The following is an 18,258-nucleotide window of genomic DNA, read 5'->3' as shown; positions in this document are numbered from 1 at the left end:
TAATGATGAAAACCCATCTGGATTGGCGTGGCTGGAGAAACAGCAGCTGCATGCTTCCTGTGCCGGCACCTCCATCTTCCAGGTGGGAAGAAGGGGAGGCGGAGTGGATTGGAGATTTTAGGCAAGTGGTAGGAGGGAGCAGGGGATGGAGAAGAACATCAAAGTGCTGTAGAGGTTTGGAAGTATGGAGAAACCCTAGGAGTCCTAAAATCACAGTTTAGAGCAATTTTCTTCTGATAGCAGCAAGAAAGGTGTCATCATCTGCAGTAATAGGGAGAAGTGTTCTGTTTCTGTGCACTGTGGGGGAAAGCCAGGTGACGTGTTGTTGTCCTGGAGGAATCAGGAGGGTGCCTGGGGCAGCAGAGGTTCAGTGGCAGCAGGTGCTGCTGAGCTCTGCAACAGCTCTGCTGGGTGCAGGGGGGGGTTGGTACAGGCAGGGCTGTCTCATCTTGGGGCGAGGTGATCTTTAAGGTGTGTTCCAACCTGAGTCATTCTATGACCTTAACAGTCACCAAGCAAAGGAAGGAGGCTTACCACGCCCCTGAGGCCAGACAGAGGCAGGTGGTACAGTCCATGTGGTGTTGGCCATGAGCAGCTCCTGTCATCCCCTGGGTACCTGGGCTGCAGCATGCTGGGCTCCCCTTCTGCACTGCCCCTCCCCTGGCAGCGTGCTCCCAGGACACTCCTGACCCCACTGCACATGCTGCAACCACGCTGCACCCAGGCATTCATCCAGAGGGACAGAGAGCCCAGGGCTCTGCAGAGGGGATGTGAGGAGAGCACCGCACACTGCCAGGATCTCTGCTCTCATCTCGGAGAGGAGTATTTGATTCAGTGCTCAGAAATAGTACACAGAAGGGTGGCCTAATACTATGGCATGGTAAATACATAAATCATTTTTAGAGGAAGATTCAGAAAATAATCATGTTTAAACGTTTTCCAGAAAGCTGTTAATACTGTGCTGAAGTATACCTGCTTGAATTGCTGCAGCCATCAAGTGTTATGATGTTTCAAATCTTTCAGCATTTGGTTTTAGGAGAAAATATTCATGTAGAAAATATCTCCCCGACCACCCTCCCCCCTAGATCCTGTTCATTTATTGCCTTGCAACACTGCCTACCCACAGCACTACCCGTCGCTCCTGCCCATAGTCCCAGCACAATGCTGCCACGCTCCCACTGCCAGCATGAGTGCGGCTGGGAGTGCTGCCTGGCAGAGGGTGGATGCTCTGCAGCTGCATGGTGGCACTTGGGAATGATGAGCACCAGGAGGATGATTAAGCATTGCAGGGGATGTTGCTGTCCACTCGCTGTTAACTGGGAGCCCTTCAGAGTGGTGTGGAGGGGGCTGCCCTGGCAGCTGCCAGCCCTGGTTTGTGCCGCATTGCCTCTGCTGGGCAGCAGCACCTGCAGCTCTGCCCTGGCTCTCCTGTGTCCTTTTGCCTGCAGGGCATGTGGGTGTTGATGTAGGTGTTCATCACCCTGAGTGGGGCGTGCAGGCTGCTAGGAGAGCAAACATCTCCCCCTTTCTGCCCTGGCCTGGGTGCAGTGAGGGCTGCCTGTGCAGTTGCTGCAGCTGGTTTTTGCTCTGTGTGTCCCTGAGCTCTGCTCTGGGCTGGGACCCCACTGCCTCTCTTGGGGCTGAGGATGCTGGAAATCCAAGCTGCTGACTTAACCTTTGTTTAAAGTCATCTTTTTCTGTTGCATCCCCTTGAAATCTGCATCTCACAATGAAAGAGAAGAATGAGGTATGAGCAGGAGCTCATTGCAGTTTCTGAGGACATAAATCACATGGTGTGAGCTGCAGGTGTACTGCGCTATGCAAAATGAGTCCCAGCTGGGGCATCGGCTGTCTGGGTGTTTGGGGTTTGCCTAAAACTTGAGCTCAGTGAGGGCTCAGGTAGGGGTGGGCTTTATAAAAGCTCGACCTGCTTGGGATTAGCAGTGAATTAACAGCTTGCTAATTAAGCAAGCCAAGGTGCAGGCCCTGGTCTGCGACCTTACTTTATTTGTCCTGATGTGCCTTTCATTTATGGCACGTGGCATGGCTTGGCTGTGCCTGCTGCGTTGCACCCTGCGGCCTCTGGGTGCAGATCCCCACACTTTCCCTCCCGCAAGAGCTCTGCGGTAGTGTCACTTCACATCAGCAGTGATTGAGCCAGCTGCGCTGTGAGCTGTGGAAGCACCTCCTGGGCCTTGAGGCTGGTGGCCGTGGGGCAGGGTCCCACAGTGTTGAAAAGCCAGTTCCCTCCCACTTGGAAGCTCCCCTTGAGTACAAGCAGGCTGCCATGAATTCTCTTCTTGTGCGCATCCCTTTTCCTTCACCCAGGTCACAGTTTGCTTGGTTATGTTGTCCTGGAGGAGTGCTCTGACATAACCTTTTTGCTAACGCTTTGCCTTTATGAGGTTTTTATCCCAGTATCCTGATCTTTCCTCCGCTGCCCATGAGTGCTGTATTACTGGGCTCTGTTTTTGCTCTCTCATGAGCAGGCTCCTCATGCTTCTAATTCAGTGGGAACTTAGGGTTCTTATGCACAAAATCATAGAATTAGAGATTGGAAATGATCCACTCCAACTGTCCATGTACCACCAACGCTGACTGCATCACTCAGTGCCACATCTGCCCTTTCCTGGAACACCTCTATGGACGGTGATGCACCACCTCCCTGGGCAGCCTTTGCCCCTTAGTGCTGGTTGTGTCACAAGAGATGGCAGTCGTATTTGGGTTGGCGACTGTTTGGGGGATCCAGAAACTGTCACTTATCATAGATGTTATGGTGTGTAGGGCTTGGCTGTGGGGTCATTTGGGGTCTTGTCTTCAAGCAGATGAGGAAATCTGGGTGTGCTGTGTGGCTGCTGTGGCAGAGGGTGATGGCTAGGTGACATCCCGCCTTATTCACCTCTTTTTCATCACATTGTTGTTGGATGCTCAGCTGGTAGATTTCCCCCAGAGCAGAGCTTGCAGAGCTCATGATGACAGCTGAACTGCTACTGTCTCCCTTTTTTCCAAATGCTCCAAAATGAGCGGGATGGGATCTGGTCAGGAAGGTTGCCTAACTGCACAGAGTAGGGCTGAGCCTCACGTGTGTAACACTCAGTGCAGGTGGGTGGGGACCTCAAATCACAGCCCTGTTAGGATGTGGGGAAACAAAGCCCCCTAAAAATCCCAGTCTGAGTTCTGCATGTAATCAATAAGCAAATAAAGCTGTGTGGCATGTGGAAAGGCCTGTGTGGGAGCAGGATGTTTCTGGTCATGACTGCACAGGAGATGACAGAACATCAGAGCAGTGCGGGGGGACCGGGATATGTTGGGCACAGGGTTATCTGGGGACTTTTCATCCATCTTGGAAATCTGATGAGTTGTAACTTCAGATTAAGCAAAAAGAAAATTCCTTTGTCAAAATAAAATTAAAACAGGAGTGGATTGGAAAAAACTGGGGAATGTGCATGGCTGACTGTTGCTGATGCGGTTACTTTACATGGGAAGTAAAGAGGGGGTGGGCTGCGTGGCTGCAGCAGAAGCGGCAGGAAGCAGAGCATTTGGGGTGGGCTGCAGGTACGTGCTGGGAGCTGGCAGCTTGGTGGCTTCCTGCCTGTTGTAGCTGGTAGCCCTGCAGCAACGTGCACGAGCTTGTGTCAGCATCTGTGTGTAGGGTCTGTAGCATCGGACTCTGCACTTGCTACTTGAAATACCAGCGTCAATTTGCTAGTATGTTTGATTAAAAAAAAATAAAAAATAGGGCATATTTGCTAGGAAAATGGAGGAGAAAGTGTTGTCATCTGAAGCAGGATTGCTGCAGCCACACAGTGCTGGGATTCAAGGTGCCCTGAGCAGAGCACAGTGTGCATGTGCCCCTGGTTTCCGCATTGGTGGCTGTGCTCCCCCATGGCCCTGGAGCCACCCAGCAGTCCTGTCTGCCCGAGTGCACTGGGGCTGCTTCAGAGCATCACCTTCTGACAGCATCAGTCTTGACCTGTTCTGAAAGTTGGCATTGCGTGCTTTAAGCCTCTTGCAGTCTGGTGGTATTGTTAATGAGTTTCCAGACGCCACAGAGGTGGAGCAGAACTAGATTTCCCTAATTGAGTTATCAGATTATTAGCAAAAATGCAAATGAAAGAGCTGCTTTAGTTACAGGGGAAAAAAAGGTCAAACCTAAGCCCCGCAGAGTGGTGGTTAATCAGCAAGGGTGAGTGAGGGAAGGAGATGTAGTGCAGCTGGGATGCAGCCTCCTGATTTCAGGCTGGAGCTGTCCCCTGGCAGATCTTCTTTCTTAATTATGTGAAGCTGTAGATAATAAATGCATTTATTGAGTTACTTCGTGAGTGTACACTGCTGTTGATCTTATGAAGGGTTAATAGGTGATTAATCGGCACTGAGGTACACAATTAGTCAGCTGGTGAGGGCTCCAGCAGGTCAGAACTTGGCTGCTAATCTGCAGATGTAGTAGATGCACAGCTGAGGAACACCTCGGGCAGACTCTGTTTATTACTGACCTACAGCCCCTCCTGAGCCACTTGGTTGTGCAGCCTTAACACAAGGAGTGATCCCTCATTTGATTGCTCAGATGACCGCCAGAGGTTTTCATGGCTGTAACAAAAAGGCATGGAAGAAGGAGGGCTGGGATCTCAAACAAAGGGCACCAGCTCCAGGTGGGAGCTAAGCCTGGGGGAGTTGTCTTTGTGTGCTGGAGAACTTCTTGTTTGTGCTGAGCTTGGAAGGAGCAGTGCTATCTCCACTCCACTTCTTTGCAATCCTTGCACTGTTTTTTGATGGAAGACAACTGGAAGTGCTCCCCGGTGGTTGGCAGCCCAGGGTTCTCTCCAAAACTTAAGGTGTTCTGTGATTCTCATCCCCAGGTGGGGCCACCTGTGTGCCATGTCTGCTGTAGAAGTATAACCCGTGATGAGTATTTGAAGAATGCAGCGAGTGACTCATGCAGCTATTGCGTGTTCAGTCCAAGTCAGAAATTAGGGCAGTTTTATGCAAGACACATTAGTGTCTCTTAAAATGCTACAGCTATAAGGAGTGCCTTATTCTTGGCATCCATCTGGATTCTTGCAAAGGCAGTACTTGGAGTGGGTAACAACACCATGTGTGGATTCCGTATCTCACTGTTACCAAAAGGAATCTGGAGCTCCCAATTTGGGAGTTAATTCTGTGTCTTGAGAGTTCTTCAAGGGCTTAGAATAGCTTGTGCTGCTGCAGGGAAGCAGCCGGGTGAGAAAGTGATGTGAAGAGCATGGGCAGAGCCTCACCTCCCTTATTTTCCTCTGGGCTTTAGGGACATTCTGCTTAACTATTTGCTCGTCCTGCTGTGTGAGCACAGGTGGCAAATGCCACTCCATCTTCTCTTGCTGCATGAAGCCACATTCAACTCGAGTGAGCTTGGCAAGGCTCAGATGCTCCTTTTGGTGTAGGAACAGTGGCACCCACTGACATCCATTGGTGCTTACTGAACGCGGATGGAGACTGACCAGTGGATGTGATCACAGTGAGGGGTGAGTGGTGTGTTTCTGCAATGCGACAGCAGCAATGGGTCAGCTCCACTGGTGCAGGTTTGGATGAGCACAGCATACGCTCTTGTTCATCACTGGTGAAAATGCACGGCTAACTGTGGTGACTGTGTTGAAAAACAGTGTTTGTAGCTGGGAATTTGCTTTGTCAAACAGAGTTACTGTGCTCTGTGTATTGATTGTAGTTTTCCATGGCAATAAATAGGAGGCATTGCTTTCAGAGCAACCCAAATGGGGCCCTCTTTACTTGTGGCTCAGGCAAGCCAAAAGGTTGGGAACCCATGTTTAATTAGTTAATAAAACTTTGCATGCTCCTTATTATGTCTAGTAGTATGTGCAGTAATTAATGATAAGAGGAAGTCTGCTTGTCCTAGATACTGTGTGTGCCAGAAAGGGAGCCACTCCATTGCTGGCATTTGTGTCCGTAATCACTGTGGAAAGGCAGAACCAACAGCAGCAGTTACTGCTCCAAACAGTATTTACTATGAAACCTTTTGCAAAAAAAATGTTGCTGAGGTTCACTCGTGCTGAGCTGGCTGCATGCAGTGTTTTGGGTCAGCAGTGCCTTTCTTGTTCTCACTGCTGTGTCCTGACTGTGTGTGGTACTGCACATTCCCAGTAGCTCCTCGTTGCTGGGGTGCACAGACAGCGTGGCGTGGGTGAGAAGCGATGTGTTCCATGGTGCATCACCAGGTGGTACCGGGCTGTTCGTAGTCTGTGCTCCCAGCCAGGTGCTGGTGGTGCTTTGCAGTTGTGTCACTTCTGCAAGACAGTTGCTTTTCAAGGACTGTGGGTTTCAGGATAGCACAGTGGCTTGGCTTGTCTGGTCTGACACATCACAGCCCGTTGCAGCTGCTTATCTCTGCAGAATTTACAGGGTGGCTGAAGTTGGCAAGGATATGTGGAGGTCAGTGACCCAACCTCCTGCTCACACTGAGTCACCCAGGGTCATGTTCAGGAGGTGTTTGAACATCTCCAATAATAGAGTCTCAGTGCCAGTTCTGGGTCATCCTCCCACTAAAAATCAGTTCCCTACAGAGCCACAGGGCAGCTGAGGTTGCTCCACCTCTGAAGGCAGTGGGAGGTCAGAGCCTGGAGTGGGACTTGGCCTGTTTTTCCTTCCCGATCTGCTTGCCAACGCCTGGTGCCCAGCCCGGCAGGCAGGAGGGCTGCATCCCTGTTGCTGCAGGGTAATTAACAGTGCTGTCCTAATTGCCTTACCTTCATTGCAAATGTTGTTTTTGTGGCTTTGTTTGCTCGGTGGATAGATTTTAAAGTGATTTTTATGCTTGCACAAAAATGATTAGAGAGGTAGCAGAGTTTGGCCAGACAGATGCCCGCGCCAGATGACTGTGGTGGAGTAGGAAAGCTGGTGAGGCAGAGCCTGCTGCTGTGCACAGTTGTTAGTGAAGAATGAGCAGCGTTGTGAGCAGGGAAGGCAAATCTTGGCAAGGAGAGAACTGCGGAGCAAGAAGCAGCAGAGGAGGGAAAGCTCCAGGTCACGAAGAAGGAGTGTCTGGGGAAGCCGTAATTAGGGGAGACAGAGTGTGGCTTGAGGAGGAGCCTGGCATGGTGCTCGGAGCAGCTGGTGGTGTCTGGGGGTGTGAAGGAGTAGATGAGCCACGCTGCCGAGGAGACATGAGTGATGTTAATGAAAATATTAACTATGCAGAAACTGAGGAGGTCAGGTGAACTCTGGTAGCCAGTGTGTGCAATCCCAAACCTGTATTCAGCCAATTTTCCCTGTCACTTCTGTACAGACCAAATCCATCCTTAGACAATTGGGGTTTTCTTCCCTTCCTGCCACCATTCTCAGAGTTGGATCTTTTGGGGAATCAGTTACCGTGCCCTTCTCTGAGCAAGGAGGAGTCAGGTTTGGAGCTGTGAGACAGGCAGTGAGTCTACCATGGAGCTGCTGTGTTGCTGCACAGGTTTGCAGTCCCTGTGGCCATTTTACTTTTGGGGGTCCCTCTTCTCCTTTCCCAGTGTTCCTGGGACACCAGGGCTGCAGCCCTTGCTATGTTGGGCACAAACACATGTTCTATAACATTGCTTCAGCTCTGCTGGAGATGAAAACCCCTCTGCCCCCTAGCAGGATGGCTGCTGGCTGTGTCCCCATGCCTCTCAGAGGCGCTCAGATGTGGCAGCAGTGACAGTGTCAGAACCAGGCAGTGTGCAGTGAGGCTGTCTGATGAATTAGTGAGCACCAGGGAACTGGGGGCTGGTGACATGGCAGTGACACAGCAGTGACGCTGGCAGTGACACAGTGCACGGAGGAGTGGGGCGAGTGTGCTGGGCAGCACGTCCCCATGCCAGGGAGGAGGGAGGGCTGCACCTGAGGGGCAGAGCTGCTGGGCAGTGGGGGGACCAGGGGGAGGTGGTAGTCATCCTGGAGCAGCCTGCTTTCATGCTGGGAGCTGCAGGATGGAGAGAACATGGAGAACGGGGGGATGGTGTAGTAGGCGTGGCTGGGACATCAGGATGTTATGGGGACAGGACCTCCCCTGCTCTGAGATTGATTAATGATGCATGCTTAGGGGCGTAGACGATGATAAATATATGTATATAAGGAACTGCTGTGCCTTATTAAACGCCATTTTCTACTTCTCCATATTGGTGTTTATGTGGAAGTGACCCTAGTGTGGAAAATCGCTAGCCCTCAGTGGTCCAGCCTCCAAGAACAGAGTCAACAAATGGGCATAATCTCACTGATATGCTGATGGCCCCTCCTTGCTCAGAACACAGCTTTGGTGGCATGAGTGACTCCAAACAAGGAAGGAATCCAGTGCAGGGGAGAGCTGGCTGCATTGCGGAGTGTCCCAGGTGCAGTGTTGGGCCCAGCAGCCCAGTGCTGTCCTCACAGAGCAGCACTCTCCCAGCAGAGAGGTGCTGCAGCCAGTGCCTGGCTCTACAAGATGCAGTTTTTTCCCTGTTCTGCCATTTCCCATTACTTTCCTATTGCCATTTAGTGATGCTCAGTGAACTGGGCTGTTCCTGGCTCTCCAGACTGTTTCTCTCTGCTGATTAAATGCATTACAATTGTTGCCTGTATGCTGCTGCCTATCGAAACTCTGCCAGAGCCATACCTTGTCCCCAGCTGTGCTGGGCAGAGCCATCAGCACCATGCCTGGCCCCACTGCCTCATGGAAGGGACACGGGGCACAACTCTTTGGGACTTGTCTGACTGTAGTGTGCCCAAAGCTGCAAGCTGTGAAACCCAGCAGAGCAGCAGGTCGCAGTGGCTGCTGGGCCTGGCCAGGTGTGACACCAGCAGGTCTTATGCAGGCTGCAGCTGAGGGTGGGAGCGGTCAGATGGGCACTGTGTGTCTGTGGAGCTGCTGCTCAGAGTGGAGAGAGCAGCTGCAGAGGGACTGGAGCCTCGCTGGGTGGCTGTGACCCTTTTCCTGTGCAGGGGCTGTGGCTGAGGCAACTCTCTTCAATCTGAGTTCAAAAATACAAATCAGGCCGCTTTCTTTCTAAGAAAAAAGGCTGGATTGGTCAGGAGAGGTGTCCGAACTCTTCAGCAGGTGGCTTTTGGTACTGCATTTCACATGTGCTTTTGTAAGAGTTATAGTCCCTTGAAGAGCTCTCCTGCAGATGAAGCTCCAGGTGATAGGACATTCTCAGGTCATTTTTCGCACTAGCATCAGGAGAAGTTTTTTTCCAGCGCTAGATGGTACTTGCTCTTTATTACAGAGGTGTAAAACTCCACAAATAACCTTCCCAGTTCTGCCTGGCCACCTTTCTGCAGTAAGCCCAGCTTCCCTTTGTACAGGTGGGGTCACAGCATTGCCTCATGCATAGGGTGATGGACTGCCCATCTCCTGTGGGCACTGCCCTGCTCCTGCTCCACTGCTGCCGTGGCAGGGCACACTTGGGGCACTCGGTTGCCAGCCCCCAGCACTCCTCTCGGTGGGAGCATGGAGCAGCCCTGTCTGCAGAGCACAGCTGTGTACCTGAATGGAAGAGCCTCCGTCCTGGGTTCGGTTCAGCAGATGAAGGAGAACTGCCAGCAGGATGAAATGCCAGGAGTTCAGTGCAGATGGTCACGACTTGATGGCACCATGTGCACAGAGTAAATGTAAAGCTACAGGTCCTCTGCGCATTCTTTTCTTACTGCTTTTCAGTAACTCCTACTTGGGGTGATTTTTTTACTGCTTTCTCTGCTTTTCCCTGTGTGGCTGAGGAGGGGGATGAGAATGCATTCTTCTGGTGCTGCTGGGGCGTGGAGCAGCGAAGGCAGCCTGAAGGACAGCCCACCTGCCTGAAGTGTCCTTCGGCAGGAGCAGATAACCATCAGCAGTTCCAGCACATTAGTAAATGACAATGGTAGAACAATGCAGAAGGGATGGAAATATAGGGGAAATGCTTTTTTCGAGTGTTCAGGAAAAGTTATATACTTCATGATGGTTGAATTTTTGCTTTGCGAGAGAGGTATGGCTGGTTCTTAAACAGCAGGCCCCAAAAACAGACTGCTCTGGACCCCGTCTACCTGGAGTCATCGATAGGGATCTTGCAAAGAGCAGAGTAAGGTGATTTGTCTGCCCTTAGTGTGTTGATTTCCACTAAGTCTCCAAATAGGTATTTGGAGAAGCTTCAGGAGCTTGGAAGGTGGCACAACATCCACTTTCTGGAAAAAGAGAAGGGGAAGGAGCTAAGTTCTTATTGACTGATTAACTTGACATTGCATCTGGGCAAAATAATGGACTCCTTGAAGTGGAATTCGATCAATAGAGAATTAAGGGAGGATAATACAATTCCTGCTGTTCCCCAAGGTGTCGGTAAGTGGGTCTGATCAGCTGCATGTGGTGCCCTTGCCTGCTGAGTGCCTTGCAGGCAGAGAGGAGCTCTCAGCCTCCCACTGGGAGGACCTGGGCTTGTGGGATGGTCATGCTCACAGTCTGTGGGAGCAGCCAGTCTGAGCTGTTTGTTATCCCAAATCTGGCAGTCTTAATTGGGTGCCCTTCGAGGAGATGGCTCCTGTGTGGGCTGGGATGAGTGGGTGCCAGCTGCCAGAAGCCTGCAGAGCTGTGCTTCTGTGCAGAGTACTTTGCTGTTTTAAGCCATGCTTTAGGAGCATCTCACTGCTAAGAAACTAGAACTAAGCTCTCCGTTTTGCATTGTAAGTTGGGAAACGTAATTATTGCTTTTGTCTTTGAGTAATTGGAAAGAAAATCGAGTTCCACCACTTCCTTCCAGGAGGAAAGGCACCAAGACACCGAGCTGTGTGTCTCCTCCACCGTTTGCACAGGTTGGTCACAAAGTCAAAATGCTTCTTGCAGGAAAAGTTCAGCCCTGTTGTTGGTGCTGCTGGGCTGTAACCAGCAGGCCAGCATAGCTGCCAGTGGAGCTGATGGATGGGGCCCAGACACCTGGCTCTGCCCAGCCTGGGCTCTGCTTCATCTGGAGGTTTCACTGCTGGACAGGACAGGTGGTACTGAGGATGACACCTTCAGCCTCGGGGAATCTGTAAGAGCTTTCCTGTGCAATGTCATCTCTTGTCTGCTCCTGTGTAGAAGTGTTGGGACGTTCCATGATGACATCAAATCACAGCAGTGATGACATGATGGCAGTCACCTGTCACACTGGGACGAGAAGTCTGGTGCTGCTCAGCTCCCTGCTTCCTCCCACACTACTGATGTTGAGTATCAGTGCCCAGGTCGGGCTATAGCAGCAGCTCGCGTGGGAGCATTCAGCAGGTTGTTTCATCCTCTCCCCTGCCACATGGGGAACAATTCCAGGAGCTCAGGAAGCAGCAGAGAAGGGTAGTAGGAGGGAATATTTTTTCCATTTGCTGTGCAGCTCATAGTTTGCTGGAACTCCTGTTACCAGCCTGGGGTGGGTGCCAGGAGGCGGATGCCCTCTGCAGGTCAGTGCCTGGCTCACTGTCAGACCATGCTCACCTCCCAGATGGGACTGGGGTCTGCTGGTGGCCATCGGGACATCCCTACACCTGTGCTGTGCTCTGGGCCAGCCGGAAGTGGGCTCAGGAATCCTTGGGATCCATTTCAACTGGGGATATTCTGAGCAACTCCGTGGGGTCTCACTGAGAACTGCACCCACTGCCGTCAAACCACTGATGTGCTCATTTCCCAAACACAAGGGCACACAGCCTGCTAAGTTTTGTTACTTTTATGCATTAACTATATATTTTATGAAGATTGATCCAGAAGTAATGCCTCCTGTTTTATGGTGTCAGATCACAATGTCAGAGGTGGATGTTGGTGGTACGGCAGTACAGGTTGACCCTTCCCACCCATGGCCCATTATGTGTTGTTGCCGTGTGACAGATGGCAGCAGAAGAGCAGTCTGACAGAACAGCATCTGACACAGAAGTGCAGATGGAGCAAAGTGTGTCATTGAACTTCTCCATGCAGATACAGTGGCACCCTCTGACATTCACTGATGCTTGTTGAATGCTGATGGAGTCCAAGCAATGCGTGTGAGTACGGTGGTGTGTTTCAGCAGTGGGACAGTGACAGTGGGGTCAGCTCTGCTGGCACAGGTTTGTGCCAGCTGAGCATGCAGGCTCTTGTTCATTGCTGGTGAAAATATGTAGCTAATGGTGGTGACTGTGCTGAAAAGTAGTGTTTTGTAGCTGAGAATTTGCTCTATCAAATGGCATTATTGTGCTCTTTGTATCAGTTGTAGTTTCCATGGCAATAAATAGGAGGCAATACTTTTGGAGCAACCTACTTATATGGAGCCTAAGACAATCCCTCTTTACTCATTGCAGCCCAGGAAAGGTTGGGCGTGCATTCCCCGTCCTCTCTGCATCCATTATCACTTTCATGATGACAGGTTTTCCCATCTCCAGTTGGAATTTCTCCTGTCCCAGTTTGCTCCATCTCTGCTTGAGATCTCCCTCTGCACCTCCCAGCAGGAATCTGCCTCCAGGTCTCTCCCTGCTCCCACTGTACAACTGGAGGTGGCTGTAGTGTCCCCTGTGCTTTCCTGTTTCCAAGTGAACAGAAACAGCTCTCAGCTCTGCTTGTGTTCTCAGCAGTCTGGGTGAAGGTGCTTGCAAGGCGCGCTCTTTTCCTCATCTTCCCGGCCCTTCCAAAGCTCTTAGCTCTGAGTCAGAAATGTGTACAACTGTAACTGTCAGTAGGATGTGACCTTCCCCCAGCACATTCCTATCATCATGATCTTCTAATTCTGTTACTGCCAGCTGGAAGTATACAGCATCAGAGCTACTACAGCCGTTGAAATGACTCAGTTAATGTGCCTAGAATCTATTCAACAAAGTTTTATTCAATGAAGTAAGTCTTGATCTCATCAAAATCAAGAGGGAGCGTTAGGGTGGCAGCATTTCTGAGAAATCATGTTTGAAAGGTGAGTGGTTCATGCTGTATGTGGGATGTGGGTTGCTGTGATGTGCTGGTCGTGCAGCTGTGCCTGGAGGTCAGTATTAGTTGCTGTTGAGCCAGCCAAACTCCCCATGTTGTGCTGCTGCTCTTGGGGGGGAGCAGGCCTGGCATTTGCCATGACACTGTTTCCTGGGAGAGCAGATAGAGGGACTCTGCTCTGCTCCAGGTTTGCCAGACATGGGTGGCGGTGTGGAGGTGCTGCTGCAGTGCAGGGAGAAGTCCTGTAAAGCAGACATCTAGAGACATTCCAGTGATTGCAGTGTTGTTAGTGGTGAGTTCAGAGCCATGCAGCCTGACTTCTGCTGCTTGCATGTGGGAAGGAGGATAGATAGCTCTGTGCCAAAACCTTGTCGGTGAGTCAGAGCTCACAGCTGATTTACTGTTCTCAACTGTGTCATACGCTTTGCTTTCCTTCTCTCTGCAGCCCAAGTCAGTATTCCTGGCAGCCTAGAAAAGGATTGCTGCTGGAAAGCTTCTGCAGTCCTTGGGAGAAGGTGCTGGTGACAGCAGGGACTCACTGTGGGGCTCTGCTCAGTAGGACTGCTCCCAGCTGGAGTCTGCAGCTGTCTGTACTGCGCTCTGGGTCTACATGTTGGCATGTAGGGATGTGAAGGAGTACAGGGAACAGGAGCTTGCCCCTGTTTTTGTTTGCATCTCCTGTGCCCCTGCACTTGGCAGTGTGAGGGCTGCACTACACAGCCCTGCTGCTGTGCTCCCCAGGGACATTTCTGAGGTGAAGGACATGGGAATGGGGGTGTTCTCTGTCACTGTGCCACTGCAACCCATGGGTTTTTTGACAAAAGTGCTGAATATGGACAAAGTGGCTATTAATCAGATGGTGTCAGAGGTGCTGCTGGCTGCAGGGCAGAGGGAGCCTGGGTATGGCTGGGTGAAGTTCTTGTTGATCAGTACATGGGGAATAAGCAGAAGATCAGCAGGTTGTCCCTGGGGGAGACATATTTTGGAGAAGGCTGTCTAGTGTGGCGGGGCCCTAGGGAAATCAGCCTGTACTGTGGCACTTGTTGAGCAGAAGAGCTTTGATGTACAGCAGTCATTTTCTTTCCACTGTGGGAACCAGTGCTGCCAGCTGTGCATCTATTTCTGACCAGGAAGGGTCAGTGCTGCCAGCTCATGGCCCCACACACTATGGGACGGGCAAGCAGGTTTGAGTGGTGTCTACAGCATGCCCATGTTTGTGCATTTCTTTCTCCCCAGAAACAAAGGAGGAGCTGGAAGAACTCATGTCAGACATCAAAAAGACAGCGAACAAAGTGCGCTCCAAGTTGAAGAGTGAGTACATGCTGGTGCTGCTGTTGTGGAGTGCTGGGGAGGGGGCTCTGGCCATGTCCCGATTGCCAGTATTTCTCACTGTTCCCTGTTGTGCTGTGGCAGTCACTTTCCCCAGCTCTGGTGTGAGCCCATCTTGACAGCAGAGGCAGCTCTGAGCTACCTGGACTCCTGCTTCTCTGGGCAGTGACTGGGCAAAGCTCTGTGAATGCAGTCTCACCTGGAATGTTGGATTTACCCTCAGTTTTGTCCCACTATCCAAGTGATTTTTGTTCCACTACCTCCCTCAGCACCCTTGGGTGAGTTACTGTCCAGCCCCAAGGACGTGTGACAGCCCAGATGGAGCAGCAGGTCGCTCACTCTTTCCTCCTGAATTGTGGGGGTTTACTCTGCTCCCACCCCTGTGTTCCAGCTCAAGGTCTGAAGACAACTGGTCTGACTGTTAAAGAAAGAAGTAAAGAGGGCTTTGAGAATCTCAGCCTTTTCCTCATCCTCAGTGATAATTTCTCTGCTGCATGCAATTAAGGATTAGATTCTGCTTCATCCTCCTCTTGCTGTTAATATATTTGTAAAAACGTTTTTATTATATTTAACAATGGTGACCAGGTGAAGTTCTTTCTGGGCTTTTGCCTTTCTGATTTTCCCTTTGTGTATCCTGCATATGTCCTTGCACTCTTCTCTGACCCTTCCAAAGATCATAAACTTTCTCCTGGAGTCTCAGCAAAAGTTCCTTGTCCCAGGCCAGTCATCTTCCCTGCTGGCCCATCTTAGGGCATGCAGGCATCTGTGCATTTAGGATTTCCTCCTTGAGCAGTGTTTGGCTTTGCTGGGCCCCCCTGCCCTTCTTAGCTGACTCCCATGAGATTCTCCCAGCCAATATTCTAAGCAGGTCAGCTTTGCTGATCCTCCTTCTGACTTCACCAAGAATGGAGAACTCAATCATTTCATGGTCACTGTGTCTAAGGCAGCTTCTAGGCATCGTGTGCAGCAGTGACACCCAACCTCGCAGCCAGCACGAGAAGAACAGCTGAGCATGGGTTCTTCCTCTAGGGAACATGTGACCAACTCTACAAATCACAGGTTTTCATGTTTTTGTGCGAAAAAGCCCTTTTCCATGCCTGTCATATTCTGTAGTTTTTCTTTTTTATTATTATTTTTTAAAGGGGCTTTGAGAGCCCAAAGAATTGCAGAGCAGTCTACAGTTCCCCTTCCCTTCCAGAAAAGACTCACTAGTACCTGCTTGCCTGGAGCAGCAGCCTGTCGGTCTTTGTGCCTCGTCCTGCACCACCTTGTGGCCAGTGTGATCATTGGAAGGAAACAGGAGTGATGAAAAACACCATATGCTTACAGCGGGTTGACTCCTTTAGGAGAGATATTGCTCATGCAGTGGCTAATTCTAATTACTGTCTTCTTGGGAAAATGTGATTTTATTAATTATCCTAAATGTACAATGTTTGCCAATACTGTTCCTTGGGAACAAGGAACAACTGATGACAAATGCTGAAGAAGATTGCTGATGAAATGGCAGGGAAACGCTAGCAGGAGCTTTCTTCCAGGGTTCTTAGCAAAATGAAAAGGGCAACCCTCTGTGGTGCTGCTGGGCTATCCCTGTGCAGCTGGCTGGCTGCTATGCATGGGGTCCCTAAAGGAGTCTCAATCTTTGGTATTTTGCAGAGATGTTTCAGCTCTGGTTTCCCTCTTCTTGCACAGCAGGAGAGCAGCCATATGCTCCTTTTTGTTTGGGTACGGGAAAACTCTGAGATCAGATTGGCTCTGAAATGCCATTATGTCCATTTCTAAAGTCACTTTGGTAAACAATCTCTTTTTCTTCTCTAACCAGCCTAAAATAGTCTGTGTCTTTCTACCCTGACCAGGTATTGAGCAGAGTATCGAACAAGAGGAAGGACTGAACAGGTCATCTGCTGACTTGAGGATAAGGAAAACTCAGGTGGGTCTCTGCCCTGGTGGCACTGGGTGGCATTCTCATGCTCTCTGGCTGCAGTGTGTCGGAAGCAGCCTTCCTGCTGAGCTGGGGGTGCTGCTCCACCAGGATGCAGCTGCCCAGTCTGGGAAACACTGCACTTGAAGGACTGATGCGTTTCACTCATTCCAGTGAAACTGCAAGTAATATGCACCTTCTTCCAGTGCCTTCTTAATGGGCTTATCCGGGGATTTAGAGGGAGAGGCTTGGTTTATTCTCAGAGCTTTTCAGGGGAAGTGAGGCAGGGTTGTTCCATAAGAAGTGGGTGTGTTAAGTGAGATCAACATGCTAAAATGGGTATTGTTAATGAGACTCAGGTATGAAGGTATGCCCCGTGGCTGCTTTATGCCTGATTTTGACAGTTGAGTGTGCTGCTCCCATTTCTGGTCTTGTCAAGGGAGATGCAGCGTGTTGGCTTTACGAGAGGTGGGAGCTGAGGGACATGGGGTTCAGTAGGTCCAGAAACATGCACTGATAACTGGTTATCACAGACCCTGCTTTGAGCAGGGGTGTGTTACATGACTTCCTGAAGTCCCTTCTGGGCTGAAATATCCTATTAATCCCATTCTACCACCTCAAAGTCAGGAAATATTGTAAAGAAATGTTATGTACCTTGACTTCAGCGGGGCTTTTTACACTGCCTCCCACAACATCCTGGTTATGAAGCTCAGGAAGTGTGGGGTGGACAAGCAGACAGTGAGGTGGATGCAGCACTGGTGAGTGGCAGAGCTCAGAGGGCTGTGATCGGTGGCACAGTGCAGTCGGAGGCTGTAACTAGTGGTGTTCTCCAGGGGTTGGTGCTGGATCTGGTCTTGTTCAGCACCTTCATCACTGACCAGGATGAAGGGACAGAGCGCACCCTCAGCAAGTTTGCTGATGAAACAACGATGGGAGGAGCATCTGACACAGCAGAAGGCCGTGCTGCCATTCAGCGAGATCAGGACAGTCTGAGAGTTGGGTGAAGAGGAACCCGATGAGGTTCAACAAGGGCAAGTGTAGGTCCTGCACCTGGGGAGGAATAACCCCACACATCAGTACAGGGTGGGGGCTGAGCTGCTGGAGAGGAGCTCTGCAGAGAAGGACTTAGGGGTCCTGGCGGCCAGCGGGCTGACATGAGCCATCAGTGTGCCCTGGTGGCAAGAAGGCCAGTGATGTCCTGGGGTGCATTGCACATAGCACGGCCAGCAGGGCAGGGAAGGGATCCCCCTAATCTGCTCTGCCTTGGGGAGGGAACATCCGGAGCACTGTGTCCAGTTCAGGGCTCCTCAGTTCAAGGCAGATGGGGAATGCTGGAGAGAGGGCGGTGGAGAGCTGCAGAGATGGCTGGGGCCTGGAGCATCTCCAGTAGGAGGAAGGGCTGAGAGCCCCGGGGCTGTTCACCTGGAGGAGAAGGCTGAGGAGGGATCAGTGCTTGTAATGGGCAGGAGTCAAATGGATGCTGCCAGGCTCTTTTCAGCGGTGTGCGGTGACAGGACAGGGGCGATGGGCTCAAACCCAGACAGTTCGTACCAACTCAAGGAAGAACTTTGCTGTGAGGGTGCCAAAGCCCTGGAACAGCTGCTGAGAGAGTTGTGGGAGTCTTCATCTCTGGGGACATTCAGGACCCATCTGGATGCCTTCCTGCATGACCTGCTGCAGGGAACTGCTCTGGACTCCGGGTTGGACTAGTGAGTCTCCACAGGTTTCTTCCAACCTCTATGATTCTGTGCTTCTGTGAAATAACTCAGAAATTGCCTGGAAGATATAGTGGCCTGCCAATATTTGAAGGGGTCCTACAGAAAAGATGGGAAGGAACTTTTTAATCAGGAATTGTAGGGATAGGGTAAGTGGTAATGATTTTAAACTAAAAGAAGAGAGATTCAGATTAGACGTGGTGAAGAAATTCTTCACCCAGAGGGCAGTGAGGCACTGGCACTGCTGCTCAGATCTGTGGGTGCCCTATCCCTGGCTGTGGATGGGCCCTAGGCAACCTGAGCTGGGGGGCACCCAGCCCATGGCACGGGTGGGGCTGTGGGATCCCTTCAAACCCAACTGTGGTGTGATTCTGTGATTTATGTTGGAGTTCATATTGGGGTGTCTTGTAGAGAGGTTCTCTCGTGAACAGCTG

The 18,258-nt window shown here is 51.0% G+C and overlaps 1 protein-coding gene across 2 annotated transcripts in view; it reads left to right on the top strand.

The window, feature by feature from the left end:
* Positions 1–18,258, top strand: part of STX1A (syntaxin 1A) — a 50,737-nt gene that overhangs the window by 15,239 nt on the left and 17,240 nt on the right. For both annotated transcript variants that reach the window (XM_065731638.1, XM_065731639.1), the window contains exons 4-5: positions 14,099–14,173; positions 16,045–16,118. In XM_065731638.1, coding sequence (XP_065587710.1) covers positions 14,099–14,173; positions 16,045–16,118 — 149 coding nt within the window. The remainder of the gene's footprint in view (positions 1–14,098; positions 14,174–16,044; positions 16,119–18,258) is intronic.

The sequence above is a fragment of the Cyrtonyx montezumae genome, unplaced genomic scaffold (assembly GCF_038088225.1).
Source record: "Cyrtonyx montezumae isolate F1298 unplaced genomic scaffold, pur_monq_1.0 scaffold_15, whole genome shotgun sequence".
NCBI lineage: Eukaryota > Metazoa > Chordata > Aves > Galliformes > Odontophoridae > Cyrtonyx > Cyrtonyx montezumae.
This window is presented reverse-complemented; position numbering and strand designations above follow the sequence as displayed.